General features: G+C 35.5%; 1 protein-coding gene across 1 annotated transcript in view; it reads left to right on the top strand.

Moving 5' to 3' along the window:
• Nucleotides 1–3,234: 3,234 nt before the first annotated feature.
• The window catches only part of APOB (apolipoprotein B), a 37,071-nt gene continuing 25,297 nt past the window's right edge, over nt 3,235–15,008 (top strand). The window contains exons 1-12 of the mRNA XM_062571183.1: nt 3,235–3,292; nt 5,040–5,078; nt 7,464–7,579; nt 8,423–8,568; nt 9,601–9,754; nt 9,940–10,095; nt 11,504–11,628; nt 11,811–11,896; nt 12,609–12,828; nt 13,898–14,125; nt 14,321–14,438; nt 14,561–14,707. Coding sequence (XP_062427167.1) covers nt 3,235–3,292; nt 5,040–5,078; nt 7,464–7,579; nt 8,423–8,568; nt 9,601–9,754; nt 9,940–10,095; nt 11,504–11,628; nt 11,811–11,896; nt 12,609–12,828; nt 13,898–14,125; nt 14,321–14,438; nt 14,561–14,707 — 1,593 coding nt within the window. The remainder of the gene's footprint in view (nt 3,293–5,039; nt 5,079–7,463; nt 7,580–8,422; nt 8,569–9,600; nt 9,755–9,939; nt 10,096–11,503; nt 11,629–11,810; nt 11,897–12,608; nt 12,829–13,897; nt 14,126–14,320; nt 14,439–14,560; nt 14,708–15,008) is intronic.

Here is a 15,008-nt window from a genome sequence, read left to right as displayed (position 1 = left end):
ATCAGGTATAATACCAAAAATACAGGCCATGTCAAACATAATAACCAATATTATGGAATAGGACTTAAAACTTCTGTTCTTGCATGCGTGAGGAGGCTGTAGGCTGTTAATACTGCAGCTAGAGTGAAGTCCATGAAGGACAGAACATAAAAGGCTTGTGCCTTCAGCATTTGGTTGGACTCCACTGGACAAGGCCCTGAGTAACCTGATCTGATTAGATCTGTTTTGAACACGGACAAGATAATTTTTGGAGGTCCCTTCTAATCTAAATTATTCTATGTTTCTATGATTCTGTGATTGCTTAGGCTTCCACATAATGTCAAGGATTTTCAATATTCACTACACTTATACCCAAATTATCTACTCACATAAAATTAATATAGCATATCTGAAGCATTCTCATACTTTCTGCATTTCATAAGACCATTGATTCAATCCATACACAATATTTCTGATGTGTGCAAGAAGTACTGGACCCTGTGAGTACCTGATCTGTGCATGTACATGTGACATCTTCTGTTTATCAGTGTTTCTTTGTGGTGTATGACCTACTCTATGTACAAAAAAGGAATCTGTGAGTGTCCTATATCTTGCATTTTTAGATCATCCCAAAGTATTGACATGTAGAACATCCCAAACTGATGGCAAGATTTTCAAGAAAAAAAGCTGACAGCTATGAAAAGGCATGATGTGTATGAAAGCTCCAGAAAGCGCTAATTGGATTTCTTTCTTATTTCATCAGCATTAATAAGTGTCCCTCGTGTTCCACAGTGTGCCATGAAACTTCATTTCAATAATGGTTAATTACCAGATACTGATGACTTCATAACCTCCTTTAGGGAATTCTCCCCTTCTTAGGATCTCATAAGAAAAAGAAGAGAAATGTACAGGATAATTTCCTTTCTAAATATAATCTTATCATTATTTTTGATCTTTTTAATATTAATAATTAATGCTTTTTGAAGGGAATGATGAACAAACCTACTGGTATCTAGAAGTACCTAGTGCTTCAGTAATGCTAACTTACTGTAGTGGGCACCAAGGCCCAGACTGGCCCTCTTTCCAAGTCTTGTGGACTGAAGAAAAAAAGATATTTTCTTAAAAGAATCAGTGAGTACAAAACTCACTTCAGATGGCTTGATCCAAAGGCAATTGGAGAAATCCCATTGTAGTAAATGGATTTTATATCAGATCTGTATAGAGTATAGACATACAGCATTTATTCAAGATTGGAGCTAATCTCAATGTAGGGCACCAGGTTTCCATTTGGGGGATGATGTAACATCTGTATTGTCATCAAACTCTGTTTTGTTAAGTTTGATGTGTCTGTCATCCTTTTTATTTTCAGATCTGCATGAATATCCATCTGCCTCTCTTTGTCAGATAGTACAAAAGATGCAATTAGAGAAAAAGAAGATCCCAAGATATGACACCCAGTCACCAGCTTTCAGAATGGCTCCACTGCCAAGCTCTTGTTTCATTTGGAAAAGATGATCCTAGAGGAGGGTGTGAGTTGGCCAGAAAGTAAGTGGAGAAATACAAAGAATGACACAGGGATACAATTTAAAATATACTGATCTGGAAGATGAATTGCATTCTGAGGCCAATACTGACAATTTCACAGAAATAGGTGGAATACAGACTTTTTATTGTCTAGGTCCATGTGACTCATAACTTGTTCCAGTGAACTGAGAGAATGGGAATTCCTTGGTGGTTGAATAGATAAAGCAGTGTGTGGCATTTTGTGGCACCTGTTGAGAAGAAAACCACTGGCCCTTGACTGGGTAACCTCTTGATATCTGAGTGCAGAGAGGGATCGAATGAGCAAAATAGGACTTTATTGTACGGTCTCTTATTGAGTAGAATCACATTATGAAGTAATATCACTGTTACATATACATACTGAGGCAATTGTGGACACAAATGTTAAAAACTATATTACTTTTTGAAAGTAAAAATAATAGTCTATTAATTGTTTTATCATATCTGTGATTGGTATCAACCAAGGACATAAACAGAAATGGAAAAATGTAAGAAATACTTTTTTTTCACAGTGCCCTCAATGTTGATGCATCCAGGAAAGAGAAAAAATTTCTGTAAGAAATCTCTCTAAAGTGGAATACTCTTATCAATGCCATCAGACAAGATCTTAACTACAATAAAGGAGATATGTCCCTTATTGGAATGTATGTCCCATGCTACATCAGTGCTTTCCATTTGGTTGAACTGATGCTGTACTGCTTAGACGTTACATGGTCTTAGTGCATCCTGGGAAGTGTTACCTGGCCATGAAGTCCAAGAGAGAAATGCTAATGAAGAAATAATATACTTTAAAGATAGCTCCAAGGATGCATGGTGACATCTCAAATGAATACAAATTACTGCTTAGCTAAGCCAAAATTTAATGTTTAGTTCAACAAGTTAAGCAGAAATGCTTTGATTTGGGAATGTCATAACACTTCATTTTGATCAGATATGTGAAAATTAAATTTATTGAGAAAAAAGTTCTTAACTATTTCCATAGTCGATGCTTTTACTGCAGTTACCATTGATAGATATGAGTTGAGAGAGAATTCAAACTACTAGAATTTTTCATGGTATAAAATCAGTCTTTTTTACTAATTAACATATTCATAAAAAGATTTTTCATTTGTTCATTAGGTTTGCCTTCATTTCTGCAGATAAATTTTATCATCTCACTTTCATATTTTTGCTGTTATTAACAAGCAAGAAAAAGGAGTCTAAAAATATCATATACCCTTCAAACCTCTCAACCTCTAAACTAACAATATGCTGCAGTGATAATTTCTTACAGCCATAATTTATAATTTATACATTGTAAATTTTCCTATGGAAACATGGGAAATTTATTTGAATAGATTGTTAGACTCTAACTGAGGCATTTTGTTTTAAAAACTCTGTTAATTTAAAAAAACTTGAACTGGAAGAATAACTTATCTTTGGTATATGTTCAGTCTTTTGCCTTCAGAGACTCCCAGCAACCAAAGCAGAGCACAGTCTGGAACATAGTGAGGATCCGGGACTCTCACCTTTGGACCTTTGGCAATTTGCTCTGAGCTTTCTAAACCGTTTGCCTCAGCTACTTGCTATAGACTATATAAAAGGAGGTCCAAGTCGGAAGGCTCACTCTACCTCTGAGGCATTAGCAAAGAGGTGAAGAGGGGAAGGAAGGAAAAGCAGAGGAGAGGAGAGCAAGAGGGTTCAGGGCTCATCATGGGCCCTGTGCAGCTCTTGCTGCTCTTTCTGTTGCTAAGCAGTGGTGTTCTCACACGTAAGTACCAATTTTTATGTCGGTACTTTTAGATGCTTGGTTTACTGAACCTGTTGAAATAATAAGAATGCAAAAATGAGCAGGACAATGGACTATACAATCAGAGAGGAAAAGTGTGAGAAAGATGTCATCTTTCTATAGGACTGGGCAATCATAGGAGGATCCCAATGCAGGAAAAGTTGCAAGTGTTGTCTGGTGTCTTTGGATTAGATTTGATATTTTCTGGAATTTATAAAGCATTCTTGTACCTTATTTTTGCCTAATTGTTTTTCCATAATGTTATCCTTTTCACCTCCATGAAGATACTGTGGCTTACAGTTCAGACTTACCTCAGCTGTTGCTAATCTCTTTTGTGGCAACTTTAAAAAAAATGGGACTGGTAAAATAAAATTTATTTGGCAGGTGGTACTGACATTTGAAATACAATTGTGTATTAAAGTGAGATAGTCATCAGTAGCAGCAGAAGTAGTATGCCAGTAGAGCTTTTTTTTAAAAAAAAAGATCAGAAGAGACGTAGCGTGGATCAGTACGATTTAGTGGATTGTAAGCTATCTTCTTGCTTCCCAGGAAGTGTCTTTTCAGAATACAACATTGCAGTGTTATGTAAGGAACCTTAAGGGGTGAAGGTGCTCTGGGGCCAATTAGGCAGGTTGTCTAGTTTTATATGCAAATCAAATCCATCATAAATACACTTTTGTTGAATTAATGTACTTTTATTGAGTGAACTGACATTACACAGTTTTATGGGATGAATTTATTTCCAACCATTATTATTAGTGTTGTTACATTGAGTAGTCAGCCTTAAAATTCCCAGTATGGAAACTTAGAAAGTCTGCAGGGAACAGTCTGAAAAGTGCTGGCATTGATGTGTGATATTCCAAGGAAAGACTTAACCATCAAATCAGTGCAATATATTGACTATATTATTATTATATTTTATTTAAAATAGACAATCACTTGCAACCTAAGACCTGTTGGAGCAAATGTTTCCTCCTAACTGGAATGAGCTTCCAGTGTTCTTTTCCTCAGAAGTATAAACTCTCAATATTCAAACTGATTTTCAGAAATAACATATTGATTATTCTAAACAAAAGATTCAACAAATAAATATTTGTCTTGATCATCAATATTGTTGAATATTTTTTGTCTGTCTCTTGCCAATTCCCATTTCTTCTATTTTGTCTGCCTGAAAAAAACTCGAATAAGATTTAATAGCAGAGAACAGCCTTATTACTCATCAAAGTCGTCATTTTACCAATGCACAGAAAGCAAAATACAGCCATTTATCCATTATGCAGTATTTCTGTGTCTTCAAATAGACTAAAACTTTTCAGTAAGACAGTTTTGTTGTACAGTGTAGTCTATCTGTATACCTTTGTGCCCATTATTTATAAACTTTCTATTTCACACATCACAGGGCTTTTAAAAATATTTGTTAACCCAGAATCTGATCCTTCTCAGTTTGATTCAAAATAGTTTAATTCCATAATCTCAGGATCCTATTCTGAGCTATTAGTTCACAATATCAAGGTAATTACAGTAACTCTCTTTAGTCTTCACTCTGTACCATCAATATTAATAGGGGCTTTGTGATTTATATCAGTGTGCCAAACTACATCAGAAGCTAGTGGGAACTGACAAGATATTACACTGAAAATGTAGTATTCACATTTGTATTTCCATAGTCCTTGCTTTATAGCTATAAACTGCTTATCCAGTTTTTAATTCTTGTTTCTATTCTTTATAGAAGAAGAAACATCTGAAAGTGGAAATCTAGGCTGTTCAAGTAAGTGATTTGTTGCATATGCTTTTGTTATCTATGGTTATATTGTATATGTTTCACAGCTTGAATTTTCCTGTTCCATAAATCTCTCCCTCTAAAATAGCGGAAACAAAAGTGATGGCAGTATTCTGAAGTCTTTTTGCCATTTATTTTAGGAATTTAGTAATCCATAAGGCATGGCCCAGAATTTCAGGAACTTCTTCAGGTTTGAAAAGTTTAGATTGTGTTGGTAACTTCTAAAAAGCTCTCTTTAATAAACTTTGCATTTTATTCTTTTATTGATTTCTTTTTGTGCCCTCTCAGGTGCAAATTCCTTACTGTGGAAATCACTATTTATCAGTTACGAAGCTTGAGCAATGAGGTTATGTACATTTCACTTTACCTTGGGCTGAGTCTCACTTTTGTTTTAACCTTCATAGTTGCTGCTAAACACACAGAATTGCAGTTGGATATCTAAATATCTGTAGAATAAATGATCAACTCAACAGCAATTTATTAAAACAAGTCGAGACTCAGAAAATGCTGACATTATACCCTGTCTGTATAATAAGCTGACCCTGACTTGCTTGGTTAGACACATAATGTTCTACCATAGGGTCAAAGTATTGAATGAGTTGTTTTGTTCTTTGGCCCTTATGATCTTCAAGTTTTTTTTTTCCTTGTTGGATACTTTAGCACCATCTCCAGGCAATCAAGTTTATTTCAACTGTTTGAACCAACTCAGAAGACTTTTCTGGGCTTCTCTGCCAATTTCTTGTGTATTTTTAATATGATAAATTCTTTGGTATTTGCATTTCTAGTTTTACTATTTCCCTATTCCTTTTCCTTTGATTTCTGCTAAAAAGCAGGAAATCAAGCAATTATTAATCTTTTAGTTTTAGTATATTTGGATATTAGTGTTGCAAAAGTTTCTGAGAATGTTTGTTAAATAATGGTATAGTCCAGGATAGCAGAAAGTTAAGGGGATGAGTAAGTACAGAGTTAAGAGGATGAGTAAGGATAAGTACATTCATGGCAGGCATAGGCAAGCAAAACTATTCGATTTGGTGGTAGTCAGGTGAGTTTACACCACGATAATTTTACCTTTGTTTTCTGTAAAAGTAGATCAGGATTCAAATACGTTCCAACAGTCACAAATAACTGCCTTAGTGCAACTTGAGAAAGCGACCGTTCACTCAGCATCACAGTAGCATCACGGTCCCAGAGAGTTGCCCAGTCTCGACAGAGAGGGTAGTAACTTCTAGTTGCAAATCAGCTAAACTACTCTAACACCATCACTTAAAATGCCTGATCTTGTTTTTAGTTTAAAATGATGCCTGCAAATATAATGGGAGTGAAATGCACCTGAGAGCATTATTTGCCCTACATTATATGTTTCAGACACCAAAAGATCTTATTTGTATTTGATATTGAGCCAAAATATTCTTTTCTTTATGTCTCTGTTACCACATTCATTCATGCTCATATAATTTACTGTTGTAGCTGAATTGCCTCTGAAAGCAACAAAAATGGATTAAACATAAATCCCTTTGAGAACAGCCATTTTAGGTTTTTAGGCTTCCTTTAATCTTAACAGAGACACAAATTCTTACTCTAGAACCTAGTGATTTTGCTTTGTTCTGATTGCTCCCTCTATATATGAAAAAGTTCTCTCCACTAAAAAGTCAGCTCTAGTGAAATTCACTGATGTAATGAGTGAATTCATTAGAGTAGATGATATTTCAAAAACGTCAGGAGCAGGTTGATATTCTGTAGATTTGAGTGAAATGGTAAAGAGGAATGTTGGTTTTGATGCTCCATCCTTTTCTGTGCTTTTTTGCTTTCAAATTTAGCCATGTGACTTAGATAAATCAGCTGCTTGCATTTTTTTTAAATTATGATGCAGTAGTCTGAGCTGAAGTGAATCATTTTATTTGCAATTTTAAAACAACTATTTGCTTGGCTTACTTGAGAAGCAATGTGGTCATTTTGAAAACAATTCTGCTAACTATCCACATCTTATGTTTATTTGTTTATATTTTTGTCATTGATTTTAATGAGGCATGATTTTAAGGCCAGATGGAGTCTTATTGTCAGATCTTCACTAATACAGAGCACTGAACCCAGAAATTTCTGTTTCAGCCCACAATTTCTGTCTGAGCTCTAATTTACACTTCAGAAAGTATCCGGCTGACATGAAGACATTATTTCTTTGTCTGAAAACTCTTATAGCAAATATGAAAAAAAAAAAAAACAGTTGGGTAGTCCTCATACTTCATTTATTTCATTCATTCCATATTTCATTCATTTCAATTTACACACATGTCAGTAGCTAAGTATGCCTTGTGGAGATCTACATAGGCATATCCTACAGAAGTCATTAAAATATATTTGTTTTTCTAATCACAGAAGATGCAACCAGATTTAAACACCTCAAGAAATATATTTACTCATATGAAGCAGAAACATCAAATGGGATCACTGGAACAGCAGATTCTAGAAGTGGTTCAAAGATCACCTGCAAGGTAAGAAGACAGGAGTAAATACAACCCGTTGAGGCTGTTTACCTAAGAATGTTGGAGCTGACAAGTGGGGAGTGTTCTTCAATGTTTTCCCCAACAGGGCCATTCTCTGGAATTTTTTGAAGCCTGAAGTCTAAGTGCTTCCTTTTGTAAACAGGAGATAGCACTGAAGATGGCAGAAGTCCTTCATACCACTATATGAATTAATGCATTTAATACTTATTTGGTTTTTAGGGGAGAAAGAGGCAAGATCTGGTGTTTCAGCTTCACTTGGCTCCCAGGCTGAGTCTACCAAATAGCAGTGCACATCAAACAATTCTAGTGATTGAACTGAGACAGCTCATTGATTCCATGAAGACCACTTGATAGCCTGTTGGTGATGACAGTCAAGACAGGATCGGGGTTATCTATTGTGTGCCTATCACAATCTCGTTGCATCTTCCCCAAAACTTTCCTTTCACATTTTTTTTTCTGAAATGGAGTAACTGGGGATTTTTTTTTCTTTTTTAGCACACAGTATTCTGACAGAATCTAAACATCAATCAGCATAATTACTCAAGTTTTCAAACAGGGTTTGTAGCACTATGAAGCTCCAGAACCTAGGCTGCTTATTTGCAATGTATGTAGTATACTGCATACCTTTAGCCAAACAAATAACTGTTTTCCTGCCATCTGCCTCAAATTACCTTAAACTGCTTAGAGAACTTTGGAATCTTTCCCAAGAGCTGGTGTCAGCATGGCTCTGACGCTTGATGAACTCCAGGAAGACTTTTTAAGACAAGGACTGAATGATCCTAGAAAAATGATAACAAGAAAAGGATAAACACATAATATTTCTGTTTTCAGGTTGAACTGGAGGTACCGCAGCTATGCCACTTCATCCTGAGGACTATGCATTGCTCCCTGAGGGAGACATTTGGTGTTGACACTGAGGGCAGGGCCCTGCTAAAAAAGTCAAAGAATTCTGAGGACTTTGCAAATGCCATGTCCAAGTAAGCAAAACAGACTTCTTCAATACTTGTAGCCTTAACTTTAAGCGGGTTGTAATGTTACAGTCTTTCATGCCTATGTTGTCCCAGACTTAGAACACATTTGATGTTAACATAACAGGTTTATAAGCTGGTTCCAGTCCAAACTGTCCCTAATATAATTTAGTCCTGACATGTCACTGCTCTGGATTACTACCAAGAAAATTTCTTTCCATCCAGACTTTTCCCCTGTAATTTCTTTTTTATTTATATCATTTATATCAGGAGACTGTTATACAGTCCCCTGAAAGACTATTGCATATGGAATGTTCCTTCATGTAAGCAAATTCTCAAATGACTCTCTGGATCCATTTTAAGATTATTTTCCACTGCTGACATGATACAAAGACTGTGCAATAGAAAGGCATTTGAGACTGAAGTCCAGATCATGATCTTTAATGACCTATACAACTTATCTTTTCCTTACTTATCTGCTTTCGTAACTTACTGCTGCTACTCCGTCCGCCCAGATAGTTCTCCACCTTGTCTATGCGTGATTTACTCATGCACCTTTATACTTGTTTCAGTGCCTCCCTATCCACTCCCTTTGGGGTTAGCAAGCCATAAAATCTCAGAATAATTTGAGACAGTGTTAAAATATGTTTTATAAAAAGGTTTTATTTAAAGATTTCAACCAGACAAGAATCTTCTCATTCTTTTGTAGTCTATTGCAGTAGTTAATAATTATCTCATTCTAAAAATTTGCTTATCTCATCTCTAAATTTGTGCAACTCCAACTTCCAGCCATTGCTCTTGATATTTACTTGCCCTAGATGACATAGCTGGGTGGTATCAGAATGTCCTTGGCTAGGATTTTGCAGGGAAATTCCTACTTTATAGTAATGATACTTAATAATAGTAATAACAGTGAATAGTAAGTAATGACAAACCAAGATAAACGTGATGCTTTAGCTATAGCCCAGCAGTTTATTAATGATGAATTCTTCACTGATGAATTTAACATGGTTTCATACTAATGCTGGAGCTTTTTTTTAGGCATGAGCTAAAATTTAGCATTCAGGATGGAACCAAAGTCAAGCTGTATCCTGAGAAGGATGAACCTCTGAATGTTCTGAATCTCAAGAGAGGGATCATTTCAGCTCTCCTTGTGCCAACAGAAACAGTAGAAAATGTAAAAACAATATCCATGGTAAGTGATTTTAAAAATATTCACCTTCTTTCGTTAACAAACGGAACAAACCTCACCTAGCAGACTTACTCCCAAACATCATATTCAAAAGACTTAGAAATTCAAATGAGAGAGGGCACATTTCAGCTAGATCAGAAAATGCCTGACAGCATGAACAAAGATACTAATTTCTTCCTTCTTTCCAGGACACTGTGTATGGAAAGTGCGATAGTGAAGTTGAATTCAAATCTAGAAAAGGAAATATTGCTGAAGATATTTCAATTAACAGGGACCTGAGAGCCTGTGATGACTTCAGTCCCATCAGAAATTATGTCAGCCCCATCGCCATTATAAAGGGACTAGTAAGTATACCCGTAAAAATTCTATGACATAACATTCTTTACAGCATCCAATTAAAATGATAAAAAATTACTAATTTTGCATTTATCTTGTAAAAGCTTCAGTAGATTTTTTGTACTCTTTTGTAAGAGCAGAATGTAGTTTTGGTGCCAGTCAACAGAGAAAAACAGATGCAGAGAAAAAGAGTATGTTGACCTTCTTTCATATTCTTATGAATTTTGACAAGTTCTTTTTGGAGGAGAGCTTTTCATAGGCAGTTTTCTATATCAGAATTGGTACTATTGCTTGTGCAATACTGTATTAGATCACATACCAATTTTTTGTTTTGTGGGTCAAAATTTTAAACATTCCCATTTTAAGTAAACCATATAGTCCACCAGAACCCTGATATGTATGCGATGTACAGGAAGGGGCTCTAAATGCCCTGAAATAAATGGTTTGACAAGTCCCAGTTTCTGAGGCATGTTCAGGCTGCTTGTGTATCTATACTAATCATATGCAGTTGTTTACGTGAATGTTTGTAGATTTGTTACTGGTATCATGATCACTTGCGCTTTTGAGTGTTTTTCCTGACAAAAAGTAAATCGAGATTTTAAATCATGCTGCGCCCACGCCAGTAGGTGGGCTGTTGTGAGTGGCACACGTGAAATTCACCTGCGCGCTGCAACTTTTGCATGCACAGGGCTTTTTCAGCCACATTTCTAGAAGCTTCCGATATATTTGATACAAGTTTTATGAACTAGGCAGATAAATGGAGAGCTGAGGCAATGTGCTTCGCTTTTATTGGACTCAGAAAGATCCTTGATTGCATGGGTCAATAGAGCTCCGGCATCTAGTAAAATGTAGTTTTTAAATGACGCTTTTGCCACAGTTAAGGCATGCGCATCTTCCATGTGGATCTCTAATACTGAGTAAGAGAGAAGCACGAACTGCAGGCTTAGCTTACCCCAGTTCAAACTCAGTGAATCACAAAACGCACTTTGTAATTCCTGCTGCTTTTACAGCTTGTTGTGGAAATCTTTAGAATGTCTGTAATGAGAGTGAAAATATAGAGAACATCAGCTATTATGAGGGACCTGGACTACTAAAAATTACGGATTAGTTTAACTGAATGAGTTCTTTCCTGTAGACAGCAGGGGCTCAATCACGAAGTAACCACTAAGGCAAACACCTCACTGAAGACTGAGGGAAAATTTCAGTGGGATTTTTGCCTCTGAAGAGAGTTAAGAATAAAGATTGATACTGGCACAATTTTCTTTTTGGGTATGAGAATGATTCTAGTTATGCACCATCATTTTCTACATGTTATAATTGTTAATATTAGAGTAAGACTATGACAAATACGACAGCCTTTAAAAATATTTGTTTCAAATACTCAGCAGAATGACTGCCAAACTATTTATTTTATAGAACATCCCACTATCTACCCTTCTAAGGAGCACTCAGTTCTGTCATTACAATATTGATGCAAAGAAAAGACATATAAGAGATGCCATCTGCAGTGAAAAGCATCTGTTCTTGCCTTCCTCATACAAGTAGGTTGCATGCTACTTATCATTACACTTTCTTTGTATAAATTCATTTTGGATAGAAATACATCAAATTCTGACTTAGTTCCCAAATATTCCCTTTGTTCTTAAGGAGACAGCAGACATGACAAGATCCCTAAAAACTATTTAGGCTCAACTAAAGCTCTGTACTTTTCTTTGTTTATTAGAAATCGCTATGGAGTGATGACAGAAGTCAACCAGACACTGAAACTTGAAGATACTCCTAAGATCAACAATAGAAATTTTGATAGAGGTAAATCTGCAGTTCTGAATAAATGTCAAATAAAAATACAGAGACAACATTTGTGAACAATTAATCCATTAAAAATGCATTTGAGGGGAGCAAAACAATTCAGTTTTACTGAAATTTGACAAATATAGTCAGAAAATATTGGGAGGAAATTGGGGAAAAAAGTTTTAAATTACTTCAATTTAAATTAAATTAGTCTTTTCATATTAATTTTTAATTTAATATTTATAATTAACATATTTAATATATCTCGAAAATTAATCTTTTGAAATGGGTTTAACAATATTTTTTTAGTTAGCTGTAATTCTTTTCTGCATTTTTTGTCTTCAGCTACCAAATCTAGATGATCCATGATTACTACACCTTTGGTTCTGAAACAACTTTCTTCGTGGAGCAGATGTTACTCCTAGTAATAGCATACGTTTCTCATAAGATATGCTCATTCAAAATTACAAAATCAAACCCAGATATTTTAAAAAGTATCAGGGAAACATCTTTGTGACAATTTAAAATTTATGCAAATAGGTATCATTATTCTACTTTTGGGAGAATTACATTTAAATTCTGTTCTATTATTTTTAGAAACTGTTCAGTGTTAAACTTCAACAATTAACATATAAGAGAGCTTATATTTATATTAAGTGTATGTCAGAAGGTAAACATGAGCATACCTCCTTGATAAAGACATATCAAATGTAATTTTTCTAATTGCTAGATGAACTGGAAGAGAAAGGACTTGCGCTGGAGAGTACAGATGCAAAATTTCCCAAGCAGGAGGATGCTGTTCTCAAAATTCTTCAGGAATTGCAAAAACTCTCAGCCTCCCAGCAGAACCAGCAGAGAGCAAGACTCTTTTACAAATTTGTTTCTGGACTTAGAAGTTTACACAATGCCACTCTCAGCTCTCTTGTGCCGAAGATGATGGAAACTTCAAGGTACACTACAACAGTGCATTGTGCCAATCCAGCATGTCCATCTCATAGCAAATCAATTCTGAAGTTGATGACTTGCTACAAATGGTTTTATAATATAGGGTAATGAGATGTAAACATGGGCTTTTCAGAAAGATAAATATCATATTAATTTTCTAAAAAGAAACAAGGAAAGGACAAGAAAAAAAACTTTGAATTTAATATTTTTCCATGAGAAGTACTCAGATGGTAATAACAACATGAGCATTAAATAGGTGTAAATAATAAAAAAATTTAAATTGGTCTGAAAATTCTAGACTTCCATAAAGAGCTTGTCTTTTTTGATCATTAGCTGCTCAAATCTTTCTATCTAATTGGAGAAGATGAACAATAAAAGTAAATGCAGTTGAATATAGCATAGGCTTAAAATCCAATACAACAGTGGATTTTTCTTCCCCTTCCCCAACGGAGGGTGTATGCCTGACACAATCCTGAAAAGATGTTAATACAACCAAATACCTGCAGAAAAGTCATCCAGTTTTGTTGAAGGGAAATGATGTTAATTCTGAACTCCAAGTCTGACTTATACTGAAGAATGCAGCTGTGAAAGTGAGATTTTTGAAGATATGGAAGGATATATTTCTTTCATCTTCCCTCATCCTCCACCTCCCAACCCTTGCTGTTCCTCTGCTATCGGAGCTTAATTCAGTTTACACAGAATTTCTGTCCTCAGTCGGTAGAGACACTAAAGCCTCGATCTAGTTCATTAGATTAGAATAGTTAAGGGTGTAGGAAAGCGTGAGATCTTTGGAGAAAAAAGATATCTTTGTAGTGACGTTGTCTGTGTAGTGTATTGTTAATACTTTCTTCTTGTCCATAGCTAGTCATGTTATTAGCATAACTTGTAAAACTAAGAAGCTTCTTTTTGATAAACAGTTGTGTGATTTGCTTCCAAGCACAGATAAGCATGCATCGCTTACATTAACACACCTTAATAAATGTATTGAATACTTCTTTCAAACATTCAGCTTCTTTCAAATGTACAGATAACCGCAAACAGGGAAGTGATCTAAGCCATCTCTTTTCCTTTCAGTTCCCTCACAGTCCAGGCCCTGACTCAGTGCGGGACTCCAGAGTGCTATAGTGCAGTCCTTCAGATACTGAGAACTGGAGATGTGAATCCCTTCGTGGTCGATCTGGTCACATATACCCTTGGACTACTGCCTTCTCCAACTGCTGAAAGAGTGCGGGAAATTCTGAACATGGCCCAGTATCAGCCAAGTAGAGCTTCTTTTTATGGCTTGAGTCATTCCGTTACTAAGTGAGTAAAGAGAGTCCCTAATTTTATGAAATAATCTCAACAAGGCATTAAAATCCTAGAGTAAACACTAAGAGTAGTTACTTTTTGGAGATTTTTTTGACATTCTTATGAGTTTGCTCCTTTGGAATTAAAAAATACAAAAGCGTTTTTGTTTCCAAAGCACTTGGTTTCCAAGGTGTTTCTCTCTTTGCTTAGATTCTACAATGAGAAGGTAACAGTGACAGAGGAAATAACAGATGTTGCAGACTTCATGGTATCACTGCTTGGCACTGATTGTTCTGGGGATGATGAGCTGACATACCTCACACTTAGGGTATTTTTATTTGTTTCTTTCCTTACGCATGCTATTATTATAGATTATTGCTCATATATTACTGTTTTTCTGTTGATGGACAAAAAATGTTTATCATCTTTCTGTGTTTTCATCTCTGACAGGCTATTGGAAACATGGGCACAGTAATGGAGAAAGCTAAACCCAACCTGAAATCTTTCCTTAAGATGTGTATCAGAAGTGAAGCTGCATCACCTTCAGTTCAGAAAGCAGCCATCCAGGCATTCAGGAAAATGACTATTACTGAAGAGGTAATTTGGATCACAAAAAATTGGCAGAAACTGTTTACAATTCACTTTGAATTAACTATTCACCTAAATAACTGAATGAAACAAAATGTTCCCATTAATTCGTCTTTTTGCTATCTCCTGTTTAGTTATCCTCAGCTTTTCTGGAATACCTTTAATGAGTTCACTTAATTTGCATCCATGCATCTGAGAAGTTCTACAGGCTTGTGACTTAGTGGATATTGCTCCTTTGAGATATAGCTGCTTTACATAGCTTCAGTTTAAATGGGAAGTTTGGATCAGTTCTTGTCAAAGAGTATCTTAA

This window comes from Rhea pennata, chromosome 3, assembly GCF_028389875.1.
Source record: "Rhea pennata isolate bPtePen1 chromosome 3, bPtePen1.pri, whole genome shotgun sequence".
NCBI lineage: Eukaryota > Metazoa > Chordata > Aves > Rheiformes > Rheidae > Rhea > Rhea pennata.
Note: the sequence above shows the minus strand (reverse complement) of the source record. Positions and strands in the feature narration are given on the sequence as shown.